The sequence below is a fragment of the Acartia tonsa genome, chromosome 12 (assembly GCF_053477335.1).
Source record: "Acartia tonsa isolate MP-2025a chromosome 12, ASM5347733v1, whole genome shotgun sequence".
NCBI classification, from domain to species: Eukaryota; Metazoa; Arthropoda; class Copepoda; order Calanoida; family Acartiidae; genus Acartia; species Acartia tonsa.
Window position 1 is genome coordinate 23,253,283 of NC_137271.1, and position 27,801 is coordinate 23,281,083.

The window sequence follows — 27,801 nt, forward strand, 5'->3', positions numbered from 1 at the left end:
AGGATAAAAGCAGTTTCTGAGACATTTCTAAACAGAGATATAAAAGGATATGACAATAGATAATAAATTGATGAACATTCCCACCCCCAACCCCCCCAAAACAAAACACTGCCAGCCATATCGACCAATTTAGTACCCAAAGGTTTTAAGCCAACGTGCTTATAAAACTTTGGGTACTATTATAATATACACTCCAATATCCCCTGCCTCCCTGGTGATAAATGTTGTAAAATTAAGAAACACAACTGTTGTTTATTGTTGCACTAGAGGTCTGTACAAGTTTATGTCAAAGGAGCAAAATAAGAACAATACTTTAAACTTTAGAGGCCCTTTTGAATTTTTAAAATAAATAGGTTTTTTTCGGGGGGATTTTGGTACTCTCCCCCAAAATATCTATATCATTTGATTTGAATGTTTATTGAGATATCAAAATATTTCTAGTTAAGATATCTTTTTTATCCGATGTATTTAATGTATGTTTATAGATTTCATTTATATTTTAGGTAAGTTCAGAAGAACCCCCGTGGGAAAACAGCTCATAAAGGAGCTAAAAATATGAGTGATGGGGTCAGGGAGGTCCAAGATTTTTACTTTGAGGAGGGTAAATTAAGGGGTTTCAGAGGTTTGAGGGGAATAATGTAAAGTATTTTCAAGGGGTTTCAAAGTTTAATACCCCCCACCACCCTTGGATGTTGATAGATGAGGTCTACAAAGCGATTAGAGGGGATAATTTGCACAACAAACAATTTTAATCTCCCTCCTAAAAATGCTCCTTTAAAGAAATGTTAAAATGATGAAAATATCCATTATTGTCTCGTTGCCCTTGATTTTCTAAAAACATATATGCATCAGGGATCTAAAGGGATAAGACAATTGCCGATAAATTTATTTACACTCTCAATGTTGATGCACAAAATTATTCCTTCTGTAGATTACAATTAGGAGTTAAAACGTTTTGACACTCAAAAATGAATCAACCAATCAACACTCCCCAAGTCCTTAAAGTTGTTGAGCCACTAAATAAGAAAACGTTCTTTAAAAACTGTGGGGACTAGTATAATAAACAGCCCAATGCCCCCCCCCCCCCTGTCTTTGTATACTGTTTTATATTTAGTTTTCCTAATAAGACAATGCATGATAAAATAATCTTCCTTTCTCGTATTCATTCGAATCCGGTGGATAGGAACCGGTTCTCAGCCATGCGAAAAAAACTATGTCTAGCATCGTATTATATCCAGTTTTCTACGAATATAAAAAGTACGATCATATGATTTTTTAGACGGTGCCTTCGGCAATAACTGGTTTTAATCTTAAAATTGTACATTCTATATCCGCGGAAAGCTGTTTATAATGCGATGCGAGAAATAACTATTCTAAGTTAGGAATAGTATAGTGTTTCACATTTATTTGTTCCATATTGTTAGGGATAAGACAATGGATGCTAAATTATTCTTATTTTCGAAAATCGCAATTCGTAACCTCTCCTAAAATAGTTATAAACCTTATTTGGACCAATAAGAAGCTTCACTGTAAAGAAAAAACATGTCAGTCCAACGGTTAGCGAGATCTTTCACTGTAAACATACACACAGACAAACTTCAAGTTAATTTTGTATAACGACTAGCGAATACTCCCCTAGAGGCCTCTTGGGCACTTTAGATAGGGGGGAGTTAATAGTTATTTCTCGCATCGTATTATAAACGGCTTTCCGCGGATATAGAATGTACAATTATAAGATTAAAACTAGTTTTTTTAGCCCCGAGGTGCCGGATGAGAACCGGTTCCTATCCACCGGATTCGAATGAATACGAGAAAAATTATTTTTAAGTTTGCAATATTTATTCAATCTATATGTAATTGGAACCACCCCTAAAATAGTTATAAACCTTCTCTGGACCAATAAGAAGATTCACTGTAAAGAAAAAACATGTCAGTCCAGTGGGTAGCGAGATCTTTCACTGTAAACATACACACAGACAAACATCAAGTTAATTTTGTACTAGCGGATACTCCCCTAGAGGCCTCTTGGGGGCACTTTAGATAGGGGGGAGGAGTTGAATTCGATGCAACAATTTTTAAAAGCAAAGCTTTTCTATAATTAGGGTCGGTCCGTCCGTCCGTAACGGATAGCTTTTTTCGTTAATTTAGGCATGTTAGAATTGTCCTATCGATTTCAAACTTTGCATGGTGATTCCTTTAGTAGTTAGATACGATTTAGCAACTCTACAATCATTACCAAAATTTCCGTACGTCCATTTTAAACATGTTGATTTTTTTTACTTTTTTAACAACAAATTTTTATGTGATCTAATCATCCCATTGTTCTGATTTTTGGTATATTGATTCCTGGGACAACAAAGTATAATGTTTTAAGCGAAGCAACTCTATAATCAAGTCCTAAATATGTAAGTATGTCCATAAACATTAGCTTGTGTCAAGAAGTTTTTCAACAAATTTACTTTCAATTTTGCTTCGACTCTTATACATTTATATTCTGATTATTCAGTTCTGACATTATATAAGTGTTAATGTCCATTTGTCCTACCGTTTCAGTGCTTCGCTTTTATGAATGTTGTCATCCTTGTTATCTTAGATTTAAAAAGAAAAAAAATTTAAAAATTTTTTTGGGGGGTGGGATTTTTTTTCTAGGGGCGATTTATCTTCGGAGGGTAGTGGAACCCTCCCTAAAAATAGTTATAACCCTTCCCAGGACCTATGAGAAGCTACCCACATCGGTACAGTGGTTAGGGAGATCCTTCTGTACAGACAAACAAACCAACATAAAGACATCCTTTGCTTTTATAAAACGTGTATTTAAAATAAACGTGCACCTGCATGAAAAGTTTATTTGATAATTTTCAAGGTAAAAATTTTAAATTGATAATTCGTAATATAATCTGCGCATGTTAATCTAACGTGGCACAACTACTCTATAATTTCTGTACAGCAGTTATTTTCTAGCCAGTGTTGAAGAATTGTTATTTTTTTAATCTTATTGGAGACACCTTTCCGCGAATATTAAAATGAAAAATTATACGATTAAGACCAGTTTTGTTATCCTAGGCCTGCGGCCCTTTGAGCTTAACAAAACTGCTTTCAACTACCATATTTTTTTCAGTTAAATATCCACGGAAAGCTGTCTATAATACTAAGGGAAAAATAACTATTGTTTAACTTTGAAATGCATTTTAAAATTATCTGTTCAACTCAATGTTCAAATTTAAAAATCAAGTCTTAAACTTATTTCACTATAAATATACGCCGTTTTAGAATAAAAAACTTTTCAAATATTGAGATTAAAATTCAGACTAGAAAAATAATTTTCAATTGTAAGGGAAGAATGCAAAACTTTCAGGGAGGGAGTGGACAGTGAAAATTATTAATTTACCTACCCCCCCCCCCTCTCTAGTTTGATTTTACACAATAGTATGTGGGAAGATTTTTTTATTGTCTAGTGCCGCATCCCTGTGTTCTTTAGAAATTCCCAAAATAAGGTTTTAAAATTTTTATCAAAGTTAGCCTGGAAAACAGCTAATAACACCAATATAAGTGTGTCCCTTTTTTAATATGGATTTATTTCAAAACATTTAAATTTATATAGGTATAAGTTTAATCATTCTAATAATACATTCAATATTTTTTTTTTAAATTGGCTGTTTGAAATTATTTCTTATTTTGAAGTTAAGAGTTAGTCAAAAATGCATCTAACTTTTCGTTTATACAATACAGAAAATATTCAAACATACCACCAATATTTTTTTAAACAAAATTTTAGTAAACAAGAACTTTATAAATAAAAGTAACCCATCAATATATATATTCAAGCAATTCAGACAGTAATTAAAGTCATAACTTAATCTTTACTATAAATTGTCAATAAATTTCTTAAAACCAAACAGAAGGAAATCATATCTAGTTTTTAAAGATCATTCAATAAATGAAACATTTGAATTTAATTTACATAAAATGGTTGAACTTCTTTCTAATTGACGAATCAATTTAGAAAATAATAGATATAGAGTAGTTGCAGAAAAGCCAAACTATTTTCAAATGTTTTGACCTGTTTTGGGAGGACATAACTGCCCCCAAAGGAAAATCGAAGGCCCCAGAAAAAAAAAGTAAAAGCAAATCGGGGAATTCACGTCGGCTTGTTTTATTTTTATGTACATAACACTCATCTACAGGGTGGTTAAACGCAGGAGGAGAAGATTTTGTTTAATTTTTGTAGATTTTTCATGCGATTTTGGAGGATTTTTCTACAAACATTTTTAGCGAGCCTCACTAATTTTAGTGAGGCAGTGAGCCAAAAACAATTTTTAGAATCCACCTCAGGTTATGTTAAGTTATGGCTTTTTTAAATCGCATATAAACCACCAAAAAAAATTGTTGGAAAAAAGTATATTTTATTCTAATTTTGATTAAGGTTTCATTAATACATTTTAAAACCTTTTTGTTCTAAACCCTGTAAATGTAGAATGTATTTAAAACTCACTGTTGCTTTTTATTTGTTTGTTTGTTTATCTATTTGTTAATCTATTTGTTTGTTTGTTTGTATGTCTGTTTGTATTTGTGTGTTAGTGACTTATGCATTGTAGGATGTTTAGGTTCTTAAGATTTTATTTTACAAATTTTACAGAAATTACCATGATTAATCAGACTATAAACTTTGTTGTTATTTTTCTGTGTTGAGGTTTTTAAAAATGGCCTATTCTTGGCAAGTTTTCAGGCCTACTCAGGCAGCCCAAACATACATACACCTAAACACTCACACACACACACACCCTACACACACCTTACACATACACATATGAACATATGGGCCTAATATCCTATATAGGTGCTTTGCCTTAATAGTTTTAGTAACTCCTTTCCCTGTCAAATACTTGGGGTAGCTTTTAGGTAGCTTAGCCTTCATAGAAAACTGTTGATAAAGTTAAGTAGGGTGCTTTCACAAAAAGTACCTTTGAAACTAAGTTAGGGTAAATGGGTAGTTTTTCTCTTTTATTATTTATTACTTTAGATCAAGTTAGGTAAGGTTATATTGGATACAGGGTAGCCATGTAGGGCTAAGGCACCACATGTATAGGCACTGTAAGGTTATTGCAATTCCTGCGCCGCATAAAAATACTACCCCCTTTTTATTAAATAATACGAGGGAGATATTGTACTCCTTTGGCACTTTGAGAGCAAGAACCAATAAGAATTCCAAGCCATAACAGTAATTTGACAAGGATGACAACATCCATAAATGCGAAGTTCTGCAACGGTAGGACAAACGGACATTAACACTTGTATAGTGTCAGAACTGAATAATCAGAATATAAAGATGTTTAAAATAGACGTACGGGCATTCTGGTAATGATTATAGAGTTGCTACGCTTTCTAAATCGTACCAAACTACAACAGGAATGACTATGCAAAGTTTGAAATCGATAGGACAATTCTAACATGCCTAAATTAACTAAAAAAAAGCTGTCTATCTCGAACGGACGGACGTACTGACGGACCGACGGACCGACCCTAATTATAGAAAAGCTTCGCTTTTAGAAATATTATGTTATTAGAGGACATACTGTATTTTGAACAATACAATTACTCAAACTGCCCTCAGACTGTACATTTTCTTTTTTATTTGTTGAGTTTTTTTTGTTGCGCTACTTATAGACATAGGTAGCTTTAATCTAGCTCTTTCCAATAGGGTTGAAAAATAAAAGGGGAAAAATTATTAGAATTATTTAATTATCTTAATTACTATAAATTTAATTATTTTTGCTTTACCTAATTATTTATTTGTAATGAATTTTATCGAAAAATATTTCATTAAAATAACAAATTTTTCCTCCTTAAAAAAAGTTATAGGAGTTCTGAAAAATAATTGGAATAGTAATAGTATGCTCTACATGATTTTTCATTATTGCTGTGAGAAAGTTCTAATCCAAAGGATAATTATCGGTTTTGAATTCTTACTGGAAAAAAGTTTATAGATAAACATTACATCTCAATAAGCAATATTTTGCTGAACACTTTAAGTCGGACAATTTATTTGTTTACAAAAATTACACCATAGTTTTATAAAACTTCATATTTTGTATCATAAATTAATGTTTTTACAAAAAAAGTGTTTTACAACTTTTTTAAAATTTTGGTAATAACATCTCCTGTCCCTCCTTTGAAATTGATAATGAAAATATATCCTTAGTGCAGAGTTTGGAAAAATAGGTGAACTTGTAAGATTTAGTTGCGCCGTAGGCCAGGAAAGGTCCCAAGCTTTCTAGACTCTGGTCAACACTTCTCTAGTGACCTCTGAGCTGTCAGGAAATCCTCCAAAAATTGCCCACAAACATTAATTAATTATCTTGCTTTAAATCTGTAAATATATGCTTTACAATAGTTCTAAATCTTATAGATTTTTTCATTTTTTTGTGAAATATCGACAAAAATCCATAATCCATCTTGACATAATTTTTTTTAATTGCCTTTTTTTCTATAATGCTTGGTATTGGTCTACAATAATAAGCAATGTTATATCATTTTTGTGCCAAAAAAAAGCATGAAAAAATTTTTAACATAATTGTAAAGCAAAATACAGTGACAAGTTAAGATAAAGTTGAGTAAGCAAATTATGAAGATGTAAATTAGATTTCTTAGTTATCTTTTCTCTACAGTTCTTGTCATACTTAGTTCTTTCTTGGAAAAACAAGTCATTTCTTTAGACATATGTACATAACATACATTTTTGTCTAATTATGAAAAGCTTTTTTCTTGAAAAAAATATATTTCTACATTTCTTTTTGTATACTTATCACTACATTTTTATAGATTAACTATTCTATCAATTAAAAAAAATAAGAATTGTGCTAAATTTGAAATATTTCAACATGGGCCTAATTTGAGGAAAAAATGTTGTGTAGTGCTGTGATGCAAATACTTGTGAAAGCTGAACAGAGATAGTGTTTTGCAGCCAGTAAAAGCCAGAGTGACCAAAAATATAATTGATTAATCAAAAGTTCAAAATTCTTTTCCATTTCTGTTAACATTTGTTGCATAATAGTGTGTTTTGTGCATGGCAGTTAGAATGTTTTGAAATTAAAACATGCCTCTTATTCAAACCCCGTGGGGAGTGATGAAAACAAATCCTACACAACTAGCAACACAGATTGTGGAAACACCAAGGCAGGTTCTAACAGTAGTTTGCTAGCACGTTCACAACCAACTTACCAATCTCTTATCTAGCATTAAACTGCACTTTGCAAGTTATAAACTATCCACACTCTAACCCATATTGATAACAGCTTGCTAAATAATACACCAACCTTACAGCAGCATGGCAGCATCTAATGTTTGTGTGTATGATAATGCTGATGATGAATCTGAGTACTCTTATGAATATGTTACTGACAGTGAATATGAAGAGGAAAGTGAGGAGGGTCAGGTTCAGGAAGCTGTTGTAGAACAAACAATCAAAATTCCAATTCAACAAGAAGAAACCACAGTTGAAGAGGAAAAGGATGAATCACCCACAAATACTCTTAGTAAAGAGCAGATTGAGGCAATGAAACCTAAGCTTCCACATTATGTAACAGATCCTGAACCATGTGCATTCAGTGATGATCCTGCCCAATGGATTGCCTGGATGGAGAGTCAGGTCAACAAGGAAAGGGAGAGAAGGATGAAAAAGCTTATGGAGTCTAACAGTTTTGAGGCCACTGAAGTCAACCATTGCCATGAGGATTCTAAAGTTGTTGAAAATGAGCCTATTCAAGTTGATAGTAACAATGAAGTCTCTGATGAAAATATAAAAAATACAACTGTTCAAACAGATTCAGTTGAAATCAAAGAGGACAAAGTTGAAATAGATGAAAATATTGCTGAACATGACATGGTAGAAGCAAATTCATCAGAACATATATCAGTTGCTATTGATGATTGTAAGCAAGATGATGAGGTTATTGATAACAATGATAATGAATCTGAATGGGAATATGAGGATGAAGAAGGTGATGAAATTATAAATAAAGATGAAGTTCAAGAATCCCTAGAACATGATATTCAAATCACAGAAGAAAACACTCATGTAGATGATAAAATGGAAACTAGTACTGATAATATTGATGATGAACCAAATACAAATGATTGCACTGAAGAAGCTGATGAAGTGGAACAACTTGTGGAAAAAATGGAAACTAACCCTGAAATTAATATAACTGAACCTGTGAATGATACATGTATTAAAGAACTAGATACAACTGAATTAAAAAGTGCTGAAGTTGACATTTTGACAACAAAGAATTCTTACAAAAAGCAAATATCATGCCCAGCAATTCCGGATCCAAGTGTGTTACCTGATGATATGCAAAGAAAAATTGATTTCATACGCAAAAGGAAAGCAATGTTAGGCCAGACAGGAGGAGAGAGTCAGGCTACTCAGGCAAAGTCTGCTTTGAATGATTTACTAGATGAAGAAACACAGCGTAAAATTGCCTTTGTTAGACAGAAAAAGCTGGAAGCTTCACAGCAGTCAGGTAGTGCAGGTTCACAGGACAACTTACCTGTTAATCCTTTACTTAGACAAATGTCAACTCCTGAAAAACCCAACAGACCTCAAAGCTTTGCATCTGATGCTGGCTTAGATGACATGCTCACAAGAATTAAAGCTTTGAGAAATGAACGCAAGCAAATTCTTCAAGATATGTCTGCTATCAAAAGTGCTTTTAATGAAAAGGGAAATGGTGTAAATGCAGAGCCAGGAGTTAATGATGATGGCATAGGATCTGGTAATAATACTCCCTCAAGTGATATGGTTAGCAGCTTTACAATGGACACAGATGAAAATAGATCAGAGAGTCCAACTATTCCTGCTGCTGTTCTATCAAAACAAAGAAGAAGCATTGATTCAGGTTGAGTTTTTACCTCTTATTTATTTGTTTTCAATTTTGTAAACTTTTCAAGATTTTACTATTTCATTTAATTTTTGTATCAAACATGATTCTTAATTGATAACTTATTCATGTTTAGGTATTGGATCAAAATCTTTATGCAGCATCCAAGATGGAAGTCCAACAGCTGAACTTGATGTTCCTTCTTCCAGCAACCAAACTGTCAGAAAAGTTAGCAGAGAGAAAGCCAATGCTGATGACATTGTCTGTTATATATGTGGTGAAAACATGGGTAGACTGAGCAAGGGCTCTATTATGCATATGGGCCTAGAGGATGGGGATCCTGTTTGTCCTGATGCCCTCTACCTGACAGATGAATGTAAAGAAAAAATCAAACAGATTGGCCTCACCAGATCATTCACCTATGAAGCAAAGTATGAAATGCTTGAAACTTTGGAGTTAGAGGCCTGGGATATTGACAGTGATATTCCATCTGGTGATATCATTGACAGAGTTGATGCATTTCTTATTGATGTTGAAGCACAAAAGCAGAAGGATAAGGAGAGATTTGATGCCATGCGCAGTGGTGCTATTGATGAGATTTTCAATGAAGAATTTGCTGACCTGATGAACCCAAGCAGTATCAGCAAGTCCAGATCCTTTGAGAAAAGCTGTGATAAAATGGAGGTTGAGACTAGTGTTTCAGAAAAGTCTCACAGATCTCCCCCAATTCCCCCTCCTGCTCCACCACCACCCCGTCCACCCTTATCATTATTAATCCCACTTCCATCACAAACAGATGGAGCTTCCAAGGCCTCCCTTCCATCCCCATCAAACGCCTTAAGTGCAGTTCATGATGAACTTAAGAACATGGCCCACAAGCTGAAGCCAGCTGAAACCAGTGACAAGAGTGAAATACAGGTGGGCAAGGTGATCCACAGAAATATTGCTCCCCGTGTATTTAACAGTGATGTCAGATCTCTAGTCAGGGATATAGCTAAGGAAGATCACAGGAAAAGGCTGAAAAAGGTTAAAACAAATGACAAATCAAAGCCTTTTATCCCTGAGGATGTAGAAATCTACTTCTATGGGGGGCCAACAGCTAAGGCAGCTAATGCCCCCCTACCCCCCACTTCAAAATTGAAGTATAGCAGCTCTTGTTTGAAGCGGTGAGCAAGATTGTTGTGTTGGGTTTTGTGTGTTTATCTGATAACTAATCTTGTTTGAACATATTATTAACATCATTAGATTTAATTTTAGTTGTATATTTTGCCAGAATTATTTCTCAGATTCTTTACCTTTGCATGTACTGTAAAACTTTTTTTCTGAAAGCTTACATCATTTCCAAGTGTGAAGTTTTCCAATTTGCTGTCAAACTTTGCTTCTTACAGGAACAGCAGTTTGAAGAAGTATTCTAAAAAATAAGATAAAAATAAAGCTTAACATTTACACAAAGTAAACATCACCTAGGACAATAATGTTCATAATTAGCAAATCAAAAACAAAATAATTCTATTTTGAATAAAAAATATCATTTCTATTTAGAAGTTTTATGGAGCTTAATATGATTCAAGCACACCGTCATTAGCATCCCTAAACAGACATACAGCTATATAGAAATGATTTGCTACTAAACAGTATTTTATTTTTTGATTACAATAGTTGTCTCAATCTGCCAAAGGATTGTTAAACACTTGAAATAACAAACTAACTTCTAGTATATTGATTCTCTAGTTTTCAAGTAGATGAAAGATAGAGGAGCTGATTTTGTACAAACTAACACTTAAATTTTTAAATAAAGTAACAGGATCTGTGTGTGGGTGTTTATGTCTGTCCCAATCCAAATATTTTCACTAACCTTTGAACAAATATGTTTCTCCTTTACAATGTAGCTTCATACAGGTCCCAGGAAAGTTTATAACCCATATAAATAAAATTTTTGTTTTAGACAATTATCCTTGATTATAAAACAACATGAAGTTGCCAAATTTTGTGCCTTCATTATATTTTTAACCAACAAAAATTAGGGTGTGAAAAGCATACTTTAATTATTATCAAATCATAAAACACAATTTATAAAGCATCTTTTCTTTAAGTAATTTTAATAAGATAGAGGCTAAATAGTTTTTCTTTATTACCTACATTTCATTAAATGTAAAGCAACTGATTATATAACATTTTACAGTTGATATAAACTTCAGGAAAAACAACTCTCAATTCTTCATTTTTGAAAATTTCCCATTTTATTACAATTTAACCCTGTTACCCTTCCCCCCATATATTTTAATTTTTTTCAAATGTCTAATAAGAATAGCTCTAATAACTTTGGTTTTTAATTTATTAAAGTAATAGTTAGATTTGTTGACTATTTCTAGTTTGGTGTTATTTTTATTATCATTTGTGGAAGCAAATTTCATTACTATAGATGCTAGTCCTAGGACAAACGCAGGAGTGACAAACGTCGGAGTGGACACATAACCTAACCTAACCTATTTTAAACCTTCTTATAGGTATAATAAATGCCGAACCCATGCGAATGGATTATTTGTATATTCGTCTCTCAACCTAACCTATCCTAACCTGTATAAAAATGATTAATTAACCTAATATTAAGGACATTTCTGAGTCTTATCTGACGTTTGTCACTCCTGCGTTTGTCCTAGAACTATTTTTTTAAAGCTTTTAAAATACAATTGTGAAACTCATTTGTTTTCTTAGCTTTACACATTTTTCTTAATTTAAGGGAACCATTTTGATTTACTAAGAAATTTGCAAAAAGTTTTTGGAATAGTTTATTTTGTTGTTTAAAGTACTAGTGGTTTGTTTAAGGGGATACAGGGAAATATAAATGGCGGAATAGTTATTTCTCGTATCGTATTATAAACGGTTTTCCGCGGATATAAAATGTACAATTATAAGATTAAAACTAGTTTGTAGAAAATTGGATATAATACGATGCAATACATAATATTTAAGTATGGCTGAAAACCGGTTCTAATCCAGCGGATTATAACAAGTGTTAAAGCTATACTGTAAAGATTATTATATCTTAATCAACCTTCATATATCTTTATCTCAGTATGTTTTTGAATAATTTAAACTTTTAATTAATTTCAACTTTAAAAAAGGACAGTTCAAATTTTTATCCTTAATTGATAACAATTACAGAAAGCTATGGATTGAAGGGATAAGACAATGGTCTCTAAATTGATCTGTATCCCCTATGAAGATACACGAAATTACCCTTTCTGTAAATTCCAACTAGAGATTGAAACGATTAGACACACAACTTAATGAACCAACCATTGAAAATTGAATAAAGTTGTTATGCATAACGTATAAAAATAACAGGATGTCTGTCTGTCAGTACCGATCCTGTTTTTACTGCTGAACCGATATGGTTCTCCTATAACAAATGAATACTAAATAAAGTCACTTATCGGACCCTTCAGGGCTAACAAAACTTGAATTAATCTTATATTTTTTTTCATTTCACTATTCGTGGAAAGCTGTTATGAAGTATACGATGCAATACATAATTTTCAGTATAAGTTCTTATACAGCGAATATTAAACGGTTTCGAAGCCATATTGTAAAAATATAGAAATGAGAGTATTCCTTTTAATTTAACTTTTTTAATATTTGAAATTGTACTGCTATTTGGTTACTACATACATATATTGTTTATTTAAAATTACATAATTTACTTAAAATTTTATTTTGCTTTTTAGGTTTTATAATTAAAATCAATTATAGAAAGGATGTACTTTTTTTAAGTATGTATCTGCTTTACAGTTAAGCTTCTTTAGGCCCGAGAAAGGTTTACAACTATTTTGGGATGAAAAATTGTCTCAATAAAAATAATTTACACCCAAAAATTTAATTTTGACTACAAATTTTAAAAACTAAAATTTAAATGGAGATGATCGATTCTCCCTCCCCCCCCCCCTCCCGTTTACTTTCTAAAATACCCCTACAGGCCTCTATTTTTATCAAATACTATATACATTATGACTTTTTAAAGTTTAAAATTTTGCAACTAAATGAAAATAATCTATAAATATATCTTACACACCTCTTCCTAAGTTATACGTCAAATACAATTTTTATAACTTTTTGAGAAAGAAAAATAACAAGGGTAATTATATTCATGATAAGCGTAACAATATAGATAATTAGATAATTAATCCTTATATAACAGTAACAGGATGTAAATATGTAAGTCTGTATGTGTATATAACGAGGGGAGGTATACCTCCACCCTTCCTATATAAATCTCCTCTAGATAAAAAGTCCCCAGTTACCCATCCCCCCTACCCCCAACAAAAAAAAAGAATATTTACACACAAATTCAAATTTTGTTCGTACGTACAGACGCACAAAATAAATTACAGAGTAGCTTCGTTTAAAAAAAAAACTAAGTATCTATCCATTAGCTTCAAGCAGCGTTTGTCAAAATGTTTAGAAAAGTTTTTTATTAGTTTAAGTATATACTTAGAAATACCGGCAGGGAGATGTAATGGAAATAAAAAAAATGGACGGTACATTTGTATACATCCCCATTAATGATAAACAAAATTAATATATAGATATATATACACTACTAGTTTAAAACTAACTAACCAAATTTCAATAAAAAGTACCCAAAGTTTTGGAGCACAAATAAGATAACTTAGTTAAAAAACTTTGGGTACCAGTGTATTATTGTTTTTCTTGGAACTCTTAAAGACGAAGCTCAATCTGTCCCACTTTTGAGCAAGACGATTCCTATATGACGTCATATAAAAGGAAAAGAAAAGGGAAGGGGGGAAGAAAATCTCTTCAAAAGAGATGGGAAAAAAGAGAATCGTCTTGCTCAAAAGTGGGACAGATTGGGCTTCGTCCTTTAAAATCTTGATTGTTTGGTTTAAATTAGTAGTATTCAAACCTTTTTTCATTAATAATATTAATCTACATATTGGGTAATTGTGTTCATTAATTTAACGCCCATTGCCTAATCCCTTAAATAGCAAAAATATGAGATCCAAACTCGAACCTGAAACTTCCTAGAGAACAATCGGGTTAAATAACACATTATTAATTTATTTTCTTTAAAAGTTCTCCTTCCTTTTTTACGTATAATGTCAAACTTATTTGCTGCAATTTCTGGCAATATTAGGGTATCTTTCACACAAAGTGCCTGTTAAGCGCTGGAAACCCCCTAGTCTCAATATTTTTTAATAAATTGAAAATAAGATGGAGGGGGGGGGGGGAGGGAAAGGTGACAGAACCCTTCGGGGCTACAAAATACCCAATAAAACCCAACCTAACCTGACCTTAATAAACAAAAAACTGACAAACAAAAAACTACCCCCCCCCCCTTATTTTTTATTTTTGTTACAAAATAGGGAGGGGGGGTTGTTCTGTTCTGAACAGGATACATTGAGGGAAAACGCCGGCACTTCAAATTGTTCAAAACCCATGCATATTTATTTTCTAAAATTTAAATGATTCCTTGATAAATAGGGCTAAAAACTACGATAAATAAATAATAGCAAACTTAATTTAAGATTGATATTATTTAGTATCCTAACGGAATAACTTTAGCATTTATCCTATTATTTAAAGTAGTATGAGTTCTTTGTCTGTTGCTTAAGATCTCAAATACTGCTGAACAGATTTGGTTCAAAGGGTAAAAGTATTAAATAATTCGACATTTACTTAACATACCTTAAATGTAATTTTATTTTATCATTTCTGACTGAAAACATGATGTTTTAAATTAAATTTAAATGCAAGTACTTTTTTACCCTCTCTCTTTCAAACTTTGAATAATGAAAACACTTAAACTTGAAGTAAAAGTGTTTTTGTCATCTAAATATTTTCAATTTTGCTAACGTTTACATTTTTCATGCTAATAGAAGCACAGATACTCTGATACTAACTTTTTGTGTGTATGTATTACATGTTTGTTTCTTTGATATTCCCTTATATAGTCTATAGTCTAGCGAATACGCCGCGCCCCTAAATTATAAACTGATATGTATATCCCCAATGGTGACAAACAATATTAGCACTATTAGATAAAAACTATCGATTGAAAAGTTTGGACATGGCAAATTCGGAAACATGCAATCAAATTAAATAAAAGTAAACAAAGTGTTTGCACCAACGAATAAGATAACGTGGGTATAAAAACTTTCGGTACTAGTGTAATTTACAGTCCAATGTCCCCTACTCCTCTATGAAAATCTCCATAGAAAACTCATAAAAAATCCCGCCCCTTTCTAAGTTTTATAATGACGCTGGCTGAACAACTTTGGGTACTATTATTGAATTTTAATTGCTTTGTTTATTAAAATGAGTGTAAACACGTTTCAACCATTAATTGAGGTGTATCGTTTGTGTATTATCATTGGGAAAATACATCAATTTATCGTTCATTCTCTTTTCCCTGTGAGGCTATTATTACATCACTAAGAATTTGAACTTCAAGCAATATGTTAAATGCCACGCTAAAGTCAAAGTGATGTAAATATGAATATCAAGACAGGGATCTAAAGGGATAAGACAATGGCCGAATAGTTTATGCCAACGAATAAGAAAACGTTATTATAAAACTTTGAGGACTAGTGTAATAAAGAATCCATTGTCCGCTCCTTTATAATCGGATATTGGACTATAAACTCTACTGGTACCCAAAGATTTACAAGCAATTTATGTATTCAATGGATGAAAAATGTTGGGTACTTTTTAAATCTTGATTTTTTTGTTTATACATGTGGTATCCAAACTTGTCAACCAATAATTTTAATCTAAAGAAGGGATGATTTTGTCTATCAACATTAAATTATCCTTACGCCTATTTTTTTTTACTTGGGTATTTTAATCAACAATAAATAACAAATAATATACCAAGGACAAAGAAAATTGCAATATTACTTTAAAATCTTAATATATTAAAATTTTTAAAAATATTTTTTTTTTTTTCAGTGCGAATGTTCTGATGGAAAATGGAGTTAGTCCTGTCTATCTTGCAGCACAGGTAGATAGATAGATAGATGTATATATAGATAGAAAAACAAGTGCTCAAAAATTATTTTTTTAGTAATTTTTTACAAATAAATTTAATTAATTAGTTACTTTAGGTCGCAGGTTAGCTTAAGTTATTTTGGGCACTGTATGAATGGGCCTGATATTGGTCAGGCATATTGAGAAAACTACCCCCTCTATTTTTACAATTGGGTTTAATGCTCGTCAGGCTCTTCAAGGGAAGGCACTAAATTAATATCTAAATAGATTAAGGTGTTTTTAGACCTATAATAAAAAAATTCAGGATTTTTAACAAATATCTTTATAAAAACTGGCTAATTTGTTAAAAACCATGTGAAAGAAAAATATATTTTTCTATGCAAAAAAAATTGATGTATGAAATTTCTTTTTACCTTTATATTTATATTTTTGATATATTGGAAAAAAAATGCATACATACATATACACTATACAGTATTGTATACTTATATAAGCATAATTTATCTTCAAATACTTTTTCTTTTTCTATGTACTTCTTCAGAAAAAAAAGAATAAAAACATCTTATTTTTTATTTTTATAATTTTTTATTCGTATATAAAAGTAATATGATGTCTGTTTGAGTGTGTGTAGCGAAGGATATCACTTACCACTGGACCAATATGGTTCTCCTTTACAATGCAGTATTTTATATTAGGGTTGGGCCGGATATCCGATCGGATACCGGATATTGAAAATATCGGACCATTTTAAATATCCGCCCCAACCAGATATCCGGCATTAGAAATCGGCCAAATATCCGGTATCCATCCAAAAAAGTATCCGGACAACCCTATTTTATCTGTATATAACGCTCTTGGGGTAGGTTATATGAACCCTTCAAAGAAATATCGTCCTTAGAATCTTTGAAACTCTTTCTTTAAGTGCCCCTAAAAGCGGGACAGCAGAAAGTGTCATGAGTGACGTCATATTTTTATTTACGTTTATAAAAATAGTCTAATATCCATCTCTTTTTAGGGGGCTCCTCCTCTCATTGTTCCGTTTAAGACGCATTCGATGGCTTATAATCATTGTTTACAATCTATCAGTTTCCAAACTTTTGTACCAATGATTTAAATCTACATGCTGTTCAGCATGATTTGGGGACGATACACAATTCTATCGTCCATTATCTTATCCCTGAAAATTCCTGATAATATTTATATTTTAGGAGGGTCATCTTGAAGTTTTGAAATACCTTGTGAAGGACGGAGGGGATGTGAATGCTCCAGCACAGGACGGTATGACCCCTGCACATGCCGCTGCCCAAATGGGTCATCTCACCTGCCTACAGTGGCTTATTAAGGTACGATAATAGGTACCCTGATCCCAGTGGGTAGGGGGTGCATATAGCCGCACAACCTGCCAGAAATCTATTTATACATTCTGCCAGTAGATGAACGATATTTGGGGTTTGAGGATTAATTTTTTGACAAATTTCTATTCCCTCCCTAAATATTACCCAAAGAAAGTGAAAGTTGATATGTATTGTAAATATTTTTAGCAAATAGATTTCCCCATAGAACACTTTAGACGTCTAATCAGGTACCATACTACAGATTAGACCAAGGAGGGAGGAGACATAGGACTATAAATTACACTGGTGCCCAAAGATTGATAACCATGTTTTCTTATTCGTTGGCTCAAATGCTTTGGGAACTTTTATTGAATTTTGATACCATACTAGTAATATCCAAACTTTTCGCCCAATAACTTCTTTCTACAGAAGGGGTAATTTTGTTTATTACGAATTGGTATGTACATTAATTTGTCTTATGTATTTCTATTATTAAGATTCCAGGTATTAGTAAGGAATTCTAAAGGTCCACCGATTCTTTTATTTCAATAATTTTCTAATTATCTTTACTGCTTATGTTAAACTCCTAATATATTAGCAGTCGTTTAATTGTTTTATCCTATTATACAAAATAGTTAACGGTTATTTTGTCTGTAGTTGAAGATATCTAACAGTTCTGAACTGGGTTCTCATTTTTAGGGATGAATCACATAGGTCCTGTGACTTTTAGGCTAATTTATTTTTATGTACAAGCATTGGTTTGGTTTAAGGCTATTTTTCTTCGAAATACGAAGCCCCTAGACATCATGTTTTGCTATAATGTTCTATGGTTTTCCTAAAATATTTTTCTATTTGACCAACGTTTTCACATTACAGACAATTTTAGACATTAGCAGTATTTATTAATTACCAAGTTTTTTAATTTCTAAAAAATGCTTATGAACCTAGTAACAAAGGTGTCATTTTCAGTGATTTATTGACTCTAACCATTACCCGAACCCTTTACCCGCTGTTTATAAGATCTTAAGTAACATATAAATAGCTAAAACTGCGTGATTAAAGAAACTTCTCTAAGATTTGACCCATTTAAAGCTAGTTAATGCAGGAAAAAATAAGATTTCTGCATGGATTAAAAGGATAAGACAAAGTATGATAAATCAATTGTATTATATACAGCTTTCCACGGAGAGTAAAATAAAAAAAGGAATAAATACAGAGAAAAATTGTCTTTAATGCAATAATATACATGATTTTTCAGTATGGCTGACAATCGGTTTTAATCCAGCGGATATTAATAGGTTTCGAAGCCATACTGAAAATGATTTTATTTAATAATTCAAAGAAAATTTACGTTGAAAAAAATCTACAATCCTTTATTTCCCCCCATATTTACCACTAAATAATACATATAAGATATCATTATTGGGGAAAGATAAATATTTTGTCCATTGTAATATCATTCTTGTACCTTTTTTATTAAGCAGGGAGAGAGGGGACATTGGACTGAAAATTATGCTGGTACCCAAAGTCTTATAGTACATTTATCTTATTCATTTGCCCAAAAACTTTGGATACTCTTATTTACTTTTGATTTGTTGATTCCAACACAAGTAGTGTCTAAACTAATAACCAATAATTAATTTTGTCAATTATAATTGGATGAGTACATCAATTTATCATCCATTGTCTTATCCATTAAGTTTTCTGACTATTTATATTTTAGAAAATTTTCCCTCTGTGATTATTTAGGGCAAACATTTTTGGAAATTTGGTGTTTCATTAATACTGCTACTGTTAAATAATAGCTTTTTCTTAAATTTTAACAGGAATATAAAGAACTATATCTTTAGGTTGTAAAGGTGGTGGGGGGGGTGTATTTTTTGAGGGAGATTTCTCTTTGAAGGGTGAAAGTACCTTCCCAATTGTTCCTAACTTTTACAGGAATCACCAATTCTAACATGCCTAAATTACCATAAAAAGCTATCCGTTTAAGACGTACGGACCAACCCTAATTATAGAAAAGCTTCGCTTTTAAAAATTATGCATAGTTATCTCTGTAAGCAACAACTAAAATATTTCATACATGAACAAAAATATTTAACCCTCGAATAGTGTTGTTATGCGGCCGGTATATACCTGATATTAAGGTTTATTCTTAAATTCTAAAGGGATAATACAATGCATGGATGATAAATTGATATATTGTTACCTTTTATTATTCTGCTTTTTAAGTTCTGACAATCTACATGTGTCAATGTTCGTTGTCCTACCGTTTCAGAGTTTCGCTTTTGTGGATGTTGTCATACTTGTTATTTTAAAATCAATTATCCATCCATCTAATATTTATCTAAGCATTTTCCTTTTTGTAAATTGAAACAATTTTGAAAATAGTCTCTAAACTACTAATTTAACAATTTCAGCTGAAATTGTCTTCCTAAAAGCAAAGTTCAAAAGATTTAAAGAAAACATTATTCTAATAGTACTCAAAATTAACACATTAACTCATTCGTTGACTTAAAAACTTTGGGTACTTGTATTATTTTGGATTGGTTGGTTAAATAATTACCAATTATTTTTAATTTTCCAACAATAAATTCTAGTTTTTAATAGGGTAATTTTGTTTATCAACATTGGGACTGTATATGTTTTATTATTTTAGGACAAGAACGTGGATGTTAATGTGAAAGATAATGACGACGCGACACCTCTCCACTTTGCAGCTAGCCGTGGACATACTAATACGGTGAATAAATAGATAGACAGATAGATAGATAGATAGATAGATAGATAGATAGATAGATAGATAGATAGATAGATAGATAGATAGATAGATAGATAGATAGATAGATAGATAGATAGATAGATAGATAGATAGATAGATAGATAGATAGATAGATAGATAGATAGATAGATAGATAGATAGATAGATAGATAGATAGATAGATAGGTAGATAGATAGATAGATAGATAGATAGATAGATAGATAGATAGATAGATAGATAGATAGATAGATAGATAGATAGATAGATAGATAGATAGATAGATAGATAAATAGATTTAAAAATATATAGATAGATTACTAGACAGATAGACATACATATAATGACGACGCGACATCCCTACACTTCGCCGCTAGCCGTGGACATACTAATACGGTGAATAAATAGATAGACAGATAGATAGACATGTAGATAGACAGGTAGATAGACAGATAAACAGACCTAAAAATAGACAGACAGACGAGCAGACAAACAGACAGACATACAGAAAGACAGACAGACAAACAAATAAACAGACAAACAGAAAGACAAATAATCCTATAATATTAATTTCCAATGTCCAGGTAAAATGGTTGCTGGAGGCAGGAGCCAAAATGACCACGGACAGATTCGGAAAAACGCCCATACATGATGCCACGGAAAATAATCAATCTGACGTAAGTACTTATGTTTTTAAGTAGCGAAGCTACTCTATATTTTTGTTAGAAACAGTTTGTGAATTTCTTGGCTGCAATTCAAGATAGGCGGCTGAAATTTTTGGTGTAGATTCTCTTTATCGATTAGCATCCAGAATTCATGGTCCAACGGTCTGACTGTAACCCTTGGAAAATTTCTATAATGTCATATATCTATAATGACATCCTAAATATATGTATGTACCTACAATTTAGTTTAGAGAATATTAATGTTCGTATGTCCATCCATCTGATTTAGAGCTTCGCTTGTAAGGATGTTATTATCCTTGTTATTTTATTTTCAATTATTTAAAATCAAGAAAATATTGAATATTAAAATTTGTTATTATTTATTCATATTATTTTGAAAGCTTGTCGATCAAAACTTTTTAAAATGTCAACATAAAAAAAATAAAAGTTTTTTATATTTTCAAAGATTAAAAGTTGGTTTTCTTTAATAGTTTTTAAGGGCTCAGAATTTAAGTGTTAGAGCAGCAGAATAGTCTAAAACCATCCCAAGACTTAAATCTAAAGATTTAATTGACTAAAACCAACTCGGGACCTTTAAAAAGGAGAACCCAATCGTTTCAGTAGTAAAAAATATACTATTTAATTGGGTGTATTGGGGTGGTTTCAGGCTACTTCCCTGACCTCTCCCGCTCTCCCTAGTAGCTTGGGGTGAAGCAACTTGTGTTGTACACAAGGTAAATAAACTTCGCGAAAAATTCAAAGAATTTAGATTAATTTGTATCTGGATTTTATTTCATCCAATCCACACAAAATACTTGGATATTTTTGTAAATGTGTGCATTAAGATCTATTAAACGGCTGAATCAATTATTAAGTTTAATATTTTAAATTGGGGGCGGGGGATGTGCTTATTTTTTTACCCTAGGTCAGGTTAGGTTTTAAAAAGAATAGTACAAAGCCTAATAGGACCTCGTAAAATTACAACCCCCCCCCCCCTCGCATTACTCTTCCTTTTAAGTATTTCCGACCAGCAGTTTAACAGTTTAGGCAATGTAAATAAAAGCAAGGAGAGACATTGGACTTGAAATTGAACTGGTATCCAAAGTTTTATAACCGTGTTATCCTATTCGTTGGCTTAATAAGTTTGGGATCTTTAAAGTCTTGATCGATTGGATTAAACTTGGATTAAATTACAAGGGGTAATTGTGACTATCATAACCTTAATCAAAATTTAAACCAATAATTTTAATCTACAGAAGGGTTAATCCTATTGATCTTCATTGGGGACGTATATCAATTTATCGTCTAATGTCTTATCCCTTAAGATCCCTGATTTGAAAAGTTATTATCTGTAGACCGTAGCAGAAAACAAATAGTTTTCCATCATTAATATCTTTTAACTATTTAAACTTTGTTCAGAATTTTTTAAAACTATTAATCTGTATTATTCAAAAGAGAATCTACCTTTTAATTAGCTGATGCCCGCCCTTAGATTAGAATAATGCTTATTTCTTTCTTATTTTTGATGGATTTAACTACTAGTGGCTACACCTTCACTTTCAAATTTAGATATAAACGGAAAAATTGAAATAGATTTAGGGAGAGGGGGGTTATTTTTAGACTTGATTGCTCATTGGAAGGTAAGGATCAAAACACTCCCACCACAAAAAAAAATGTTACAAAACTTCTCTTTGCCTATATAAGAAAATCATGAATATTTTAGGGTTAGTGAGATCCTTACACATACAGTTAGACATCCTGTTAATTTGATATATATCATGATAATATTACAAATTACTAATTTACTCTTATTTTTCTTTATTGTTCTTTAAAAAACAACAATGTTTATAACTTAAATAAATAATAAAGTTTATAGAATTCTAGATGTCAAAATTGTTAGTAGCTTCGCTACTGCAAAACAGTTAGTGTCACCCCATGCAGACATTGAACTTAAAAGCAATGATTAAACACAAAATCAATGCAGTTTTTCAAGGAAATTTAAAATATAAGCCATGAAAAATAAAGCTGCGAAAAAATCACACAGGCAACCAACTCTTTGGGCGGTTTACCCTGAAATCACAAATCAATTACTAACCAACTTTATGGAAACTTTACTCATTTATAGGTTAGATAATATTAAGTAACCATCACAGGGATAGTCATAGAATCCAATAACGCCAATGTTTTATTTTCTTATCTTTAAGTATATAAACCTTACTTTTAAACATTGTAGTTCCGTGAATTTAAGAATATAGTGTTAATGTATCTCTATGACTTTTGCTATTTGAGGTGCGGAGCATCTCTTAAAGATTACATATTTTGGATCATTGAAAGAAAACGAAGTTGGAGGTTTCATTGTATTTTCACAGTAGGTTTTCTCATACTTTTAGCCCCTGCGTGGCAATCATTAATATTTAGCTAACCTAACCTAACCTAACATAACATATCAAAAGCTGCTGTGAAAATACGACGAACCCCGCAAATTCGCTTTTTTCCCATGATTTTTAATGTATGTACGTCTGTTTATAACTAAATATTTGGCTGTAATAGATTTTTATATTTAATCAATTCTAAGTCTTTGTTTATTCTTTGGCTATAATTCTTTGAATTTTATCATACTTGAGTTAGTAAAGGGTTTTTAGAAAAAAAGTTGAATCATTTGTTGGAAATGTCATATAATATAAATGAATGTCTAATACTTGCCCATCTATCTATCTATTAATTTATCTACTTATCCATTTATCATTTTAACTATACACATTTATAAAACTATCTATCCATCTAATCGCATATCCATCTTTAATTTTATCCATTAGAGTAAAAACACTAGAGGGGGAAGGGGTTAAATAACTGTATCTCCACATCGCAGTGGCCTTGTCCTGACTCTCAATTGGGTCATTGCAAATCAACCTATGGTGTCGTTTATATTAACACAGCCAGGTAGCAGAAAACAATTTAGTAGCAGACAAAAAAGGTCATTGAAAAAGGGAAAGAGGTAGTTATCTGTATGTACATGTATACTATAGATCTGTTGTTTATCCATCTATCTACTTATCCTACAATCTGATTATCTATCTATCCATTTAGGTGTTGGTCCTACTGTTGAAGCACTCCAAGAAGGAATCAACAAGATCAACGTCTAAGGTAAATTGATTATAAGCGTAGTATATGTCTTTTAGAGTATCTTGTAAATTTTTTATTGAAATTTTTGGCTAAAAGCATTGGCAGGCTGTCTGTCTGTTTGTCTTTTTGTTTTTTGTCTGTCTGTCTGTTTGTCTGTCTGTCTGTCTGTATTTCTGTCTGTCTGTCTGTTTGTTTGTCTGTCTGTATGTCTGTTTGTCCATCTTTATGTCTGTCTTTCAGCATATTTGTCTGTCTGTCTGTCTATCTTTTATTGTACTCCTCTAATAAAAATTCAAGACAAAAATAAATATTGGGAATTACATTTACCAACCCTTTAGGCAACGCTCCTAGAGGCTAGGGGGAGAAGCCACTAGTATTATTGTATAAAATACTACATTAGATATTGATTTGTCTGATGCTTATCTTATAATTAGGTTATGTACGTCAATGTTAACCCCTATACTTATTCCATGGGGTGGTCCAGACTCCCCCCCCCCCTCCAACTCCGATATTATGTTAAGTTTTCATTATTGTATACGCTGTGTAACTAAAGTTTAATTTTATCTGCTGCTATTTAAAATAGACCGCTGATTTTTTGTGAAAATACTCCTCTTAAAATACAACTTACATTGTTCGTCAGTCTATCGGTCATGCTACGAAAAACTTTGGGTATAGTCCCTTTCGTAACATCGCACCTTATGCATCCTATTTCTAGCCCCTGCGGGGGACTCTAACCCTGCGGGGCCAATTACCTAACCCTGTGGGGCAATCACCTAACCCAATATAACCTAACCTAAAATAACCTATAAAAACCCATTTTAAAAATACGACGAATCGCCCCATATGGGGCGATGTTACGAAAGGGACTATTCCCGAAACTTTTAATTAATAATATAGAAAAGTTTTGTGATTTTCTAATATGAAATCCCCCCCCTCTCCACCTATCTTATGGCCACTAAACATTTGCTCTTCAACTTACTTTTTCCGTTTGCCAATAAATGGTTTTTAAATATATATACATATGAATGTTGTCATCCTTGTTTTAAATACAAAGGCAAAAAATATTACATAACAAAAAGTGAGAAATAGAGGAAAAAATTAACATAATCCTATATAGCCTTAAAAGCGGAGCTACTAAATAAAAATTCTAGCGGCTACACCTGCCCCTAGAGGCATAAAAAAAGAAGAAGTCATATTATTTCTAGGGGCCTTTTCTCATTGGAGAGTCGTGCTACCCCCCCCCCCCCCCAACAAAAAAAAATAGTTATTAACCATCCCAGGATCTATGAGAACCTTCACTGTAAAGAAGAACCATATTAGTTCAGCGGTTAGCGAGATCCTTTGGTACAGACAGATAGACATCATGGTACTTTTATATAAGGATTAAGATAAGATGATGAACGATTAATTGATGTACATTTCCAATGATTATAAACAATATTTCTGATTCAGTAAATTGTTGAAATGATTGGGTATTGCTAGTTTAAACCTAAAAAAATCATTTTTTTAACAAGAATACCCAAGGATTCAAGCAAGCATTTTAAAAACTTTGGGTACCAGTATAATCATGTGACTAATGATTATGATTTTTGTCATTTATTGCAATATTAGCGGATGCGCTCCTAGCTCTGTATTCTAATGGTAGGTTAAGGTATAAATATAGCATAAAACCATCATAATACTTAAATCTTAGGAGGAAATAGTCTTAAACCATCCAAGGAGATATGTGAAGATTTCCTGAAATGGAGAACCCAATCGGTTCAGTAGTAATCAAATCTTAAGCTACAGACAAAAAACTTTACTACTTTCTATATTGGATTATTGTTGAGCTGCTTATGGATTTACCTGTTCCTATTTCGGAATTGCAATAGTTATATCTTTTTAGTAGTAAGAAACAAGGATGACAGCGTCCATAAAATGAGGTTTTTATAAATTGTTTATTGTGGTAAAATAAGTTAGTTTTTAAAAATATTTGAAAATAATTGTCTAATCGAAAATAAAACCATCATAATACTTAAATCTTAGGAGGAAATAGTCTTAAACCATCCAAGGAGATATGTGAAGATTTCCTGAAATGGAGAACCCAATCGGTTCAGTAGTAATCAAATCTTAAGCTACAGACAAAAAACTTTACTACTTTCTATATTGGATTATTGTTGAGCTGCTTATGGATTTACCTGTTCCTATTTCGGAATTGCAATAGTTATATCTTTTTAGTAGTAAGAAACAAGGATGACAGCGTCCATAAAATGAGGTTTTTATAAATTGTTTATTGTGGTAAAATAAGTTAGTTTTTAAAAATATTTGAAAATAATTGTCTAATCGAAAATTTTAAAGCATACTTCAAAAAGAAAGAAAAGAAAGAAAGGAATAAAAAAGAAAGAAAAAGATAGCGAGAGAGAGAGAGAGAGAGATAAAAAGAATAGAGGGGTTTCTGTCCTGATTTTGTAATGGGTCTTTGAAATCAGCTAAGCGTCGGAAATAAAAACACAGGCGAGTCCCTTCATAAGAACAAAAAGCAAATTGATAGCAGACGAAAAGGGTCTTTGTCACTTGGGACAAATAGTTTTCTGGAGTATACATCTATACCAATACATTTAATGAGACAAATAATCTGCTCAATATGGTTGAATTATAGAATACCTTCGCTCCTCAAAAATTAGCATAATCTTATTATTTTAATATGCGATTTATTTGCCATTTACATCTTTAGTATTGTGATATTCTTGACATACAACAGATTAAAGTTTATATGTATTTAAATATATATCCATCCTGTTATATAAAGTACAAGGTTCTCTTTTTACAATGAAGCTTCTTATAGGTTCAGGAAAGGATTATAACTTTTTCTTTTTAAAACTTAGAATTGAAAATTGGGGGTCACACCCCCCCCCCCATAAAATCCCCTAGAGGTTTCCAGGGGCGTGGCCTCTAGTAACACATAATGGAATGATGTATATTTTTCTTTATTGCCGTCTACCTGTCTGTCTGTCTGTTTGGATTAAGCTTATTATCTTGCAAACTGCTTGACCAATTAGTTTCTTCTTTTCAGGGAAAACACCTAATGATAAAAAAAATGTTTTGATTTATTTAATATTGGGTGGTACTTTTTCCCTCTAAAAAATGTCAACCTCCCCCCCCCCCCCCCCCCAACTCCTGAAAAAAAATTTAAAGACAAATCTAAAAAAATCTACGGGCAAGAAGAAAAGCAATTTACATTGTATCCTAAATTAATATGGTTTTTGTTTGTTTGTAGCTGAGAATCTCAGTAAAAAACCTGTTTGTGTTGGTTCTACTTTCAAGTGAAGCTTTTTAAATGTCTTGAGGTGGTTTAAGGCTATTTTTACCACCCTCCCCTAGAGACTATGGGTGAATCAAGTAATAAATCTAAAAGGAAATAAAACTTTATATTTTAAGATGTTCTTACAATTATAAAATGAGTTTACTAATCTCAATTCTTAGACTATTTATTGCTTGTATAAAACAATCAACGACAGACTGGGTAAAAGGACGTTTTGTAGCGAAGCTACTCTTAAATTAAGTTTTACATTATTTGACAACACGACCTTTGTCTGAAAGATTAAATCACATTTTCCATAAAAGGATCTTAGGTGGTACGGCAATGACCGATAAATTGATGTACATCCCCAATGATGATACAGAAAAGTACCTTCTGTAGATAAAAAGTAAAAGCTGATGTGTTTGGACACTAAACTTATGAACCAATCAATCAAAATTCAACAAAAGCCCCCAAAGTTGTTAGGTCAACGAACAAGAAAACGTTATTATAAAACTTTGGGGGGCAATATAATAATCAGTCCAATGTCCCTTTCCTCCCTAAGGTTGTTGTGCTGTTTATTAAACTAGTCCCCAAAGTTTCTTAGTCGTTGGCTTAACAACTTTGGGGACTTTTATTAAATGCTGATAGGTTGGTGAATTTAGTCGAGTGTCCAAACGTTTCAATTACTAATTGTAATCATGAGAAGGGGCAATTTTATGTATCATCATTGGGGATGTACATGAATTTATCAGC

At 32.0% G+C, this 27,801-nt stretch overlaps 1 protein-coding gene across 3 annotated transcripts in view; it reads left to right on the plus strand.

Annotated features, from left to right (window-relative positions):
• Nucleotides 1-6,909: 6,909 nt before the first annotated feature.
• Nucleotides 6,910-27,801, plus strand: part of LOC145333966 (uncharacterized) — a 79,575-nt gene continuing 58,683 nt past the window's right edge. For 2 of the 3 annotated variants that reach the window (XM_080179229.1, XM_080179227.1), the window contains exons 1-7: nt 6,910-8,897; nt 9,016-10,045; nt 15,849-15,900; nt 17,096-17,230; nt 19,881-19,964; nt 20,565-20,657; nt 23,733-23,789. In XM_080179229.1, coding sequence (XP_080035355.1) covers nt 7,325-8,897; nt 9,016-10,045; nt 15,849-15,900; nt 17,096-17,230; nt 19,881-19,964; nt 20,565-20,657; nt 23,733-23,789 — 3,024 coding nt within the window. In that variant the 5' untranslated portion in view covers nt 6,910-7,324. Of the gene's footprint in view, nt 8,898-9,015; nt 10,046-15,848; nt 15,901-17,095; nt 17,231-19,880; nt 19,965-20,338; nt 20,377-20,564; nt 20,658-23,732; nt 23,790-27,801 lie in introns of all 3 variants that reach the window. The other variant, XM_080179228.1, reaches the window with a different exon arrangement.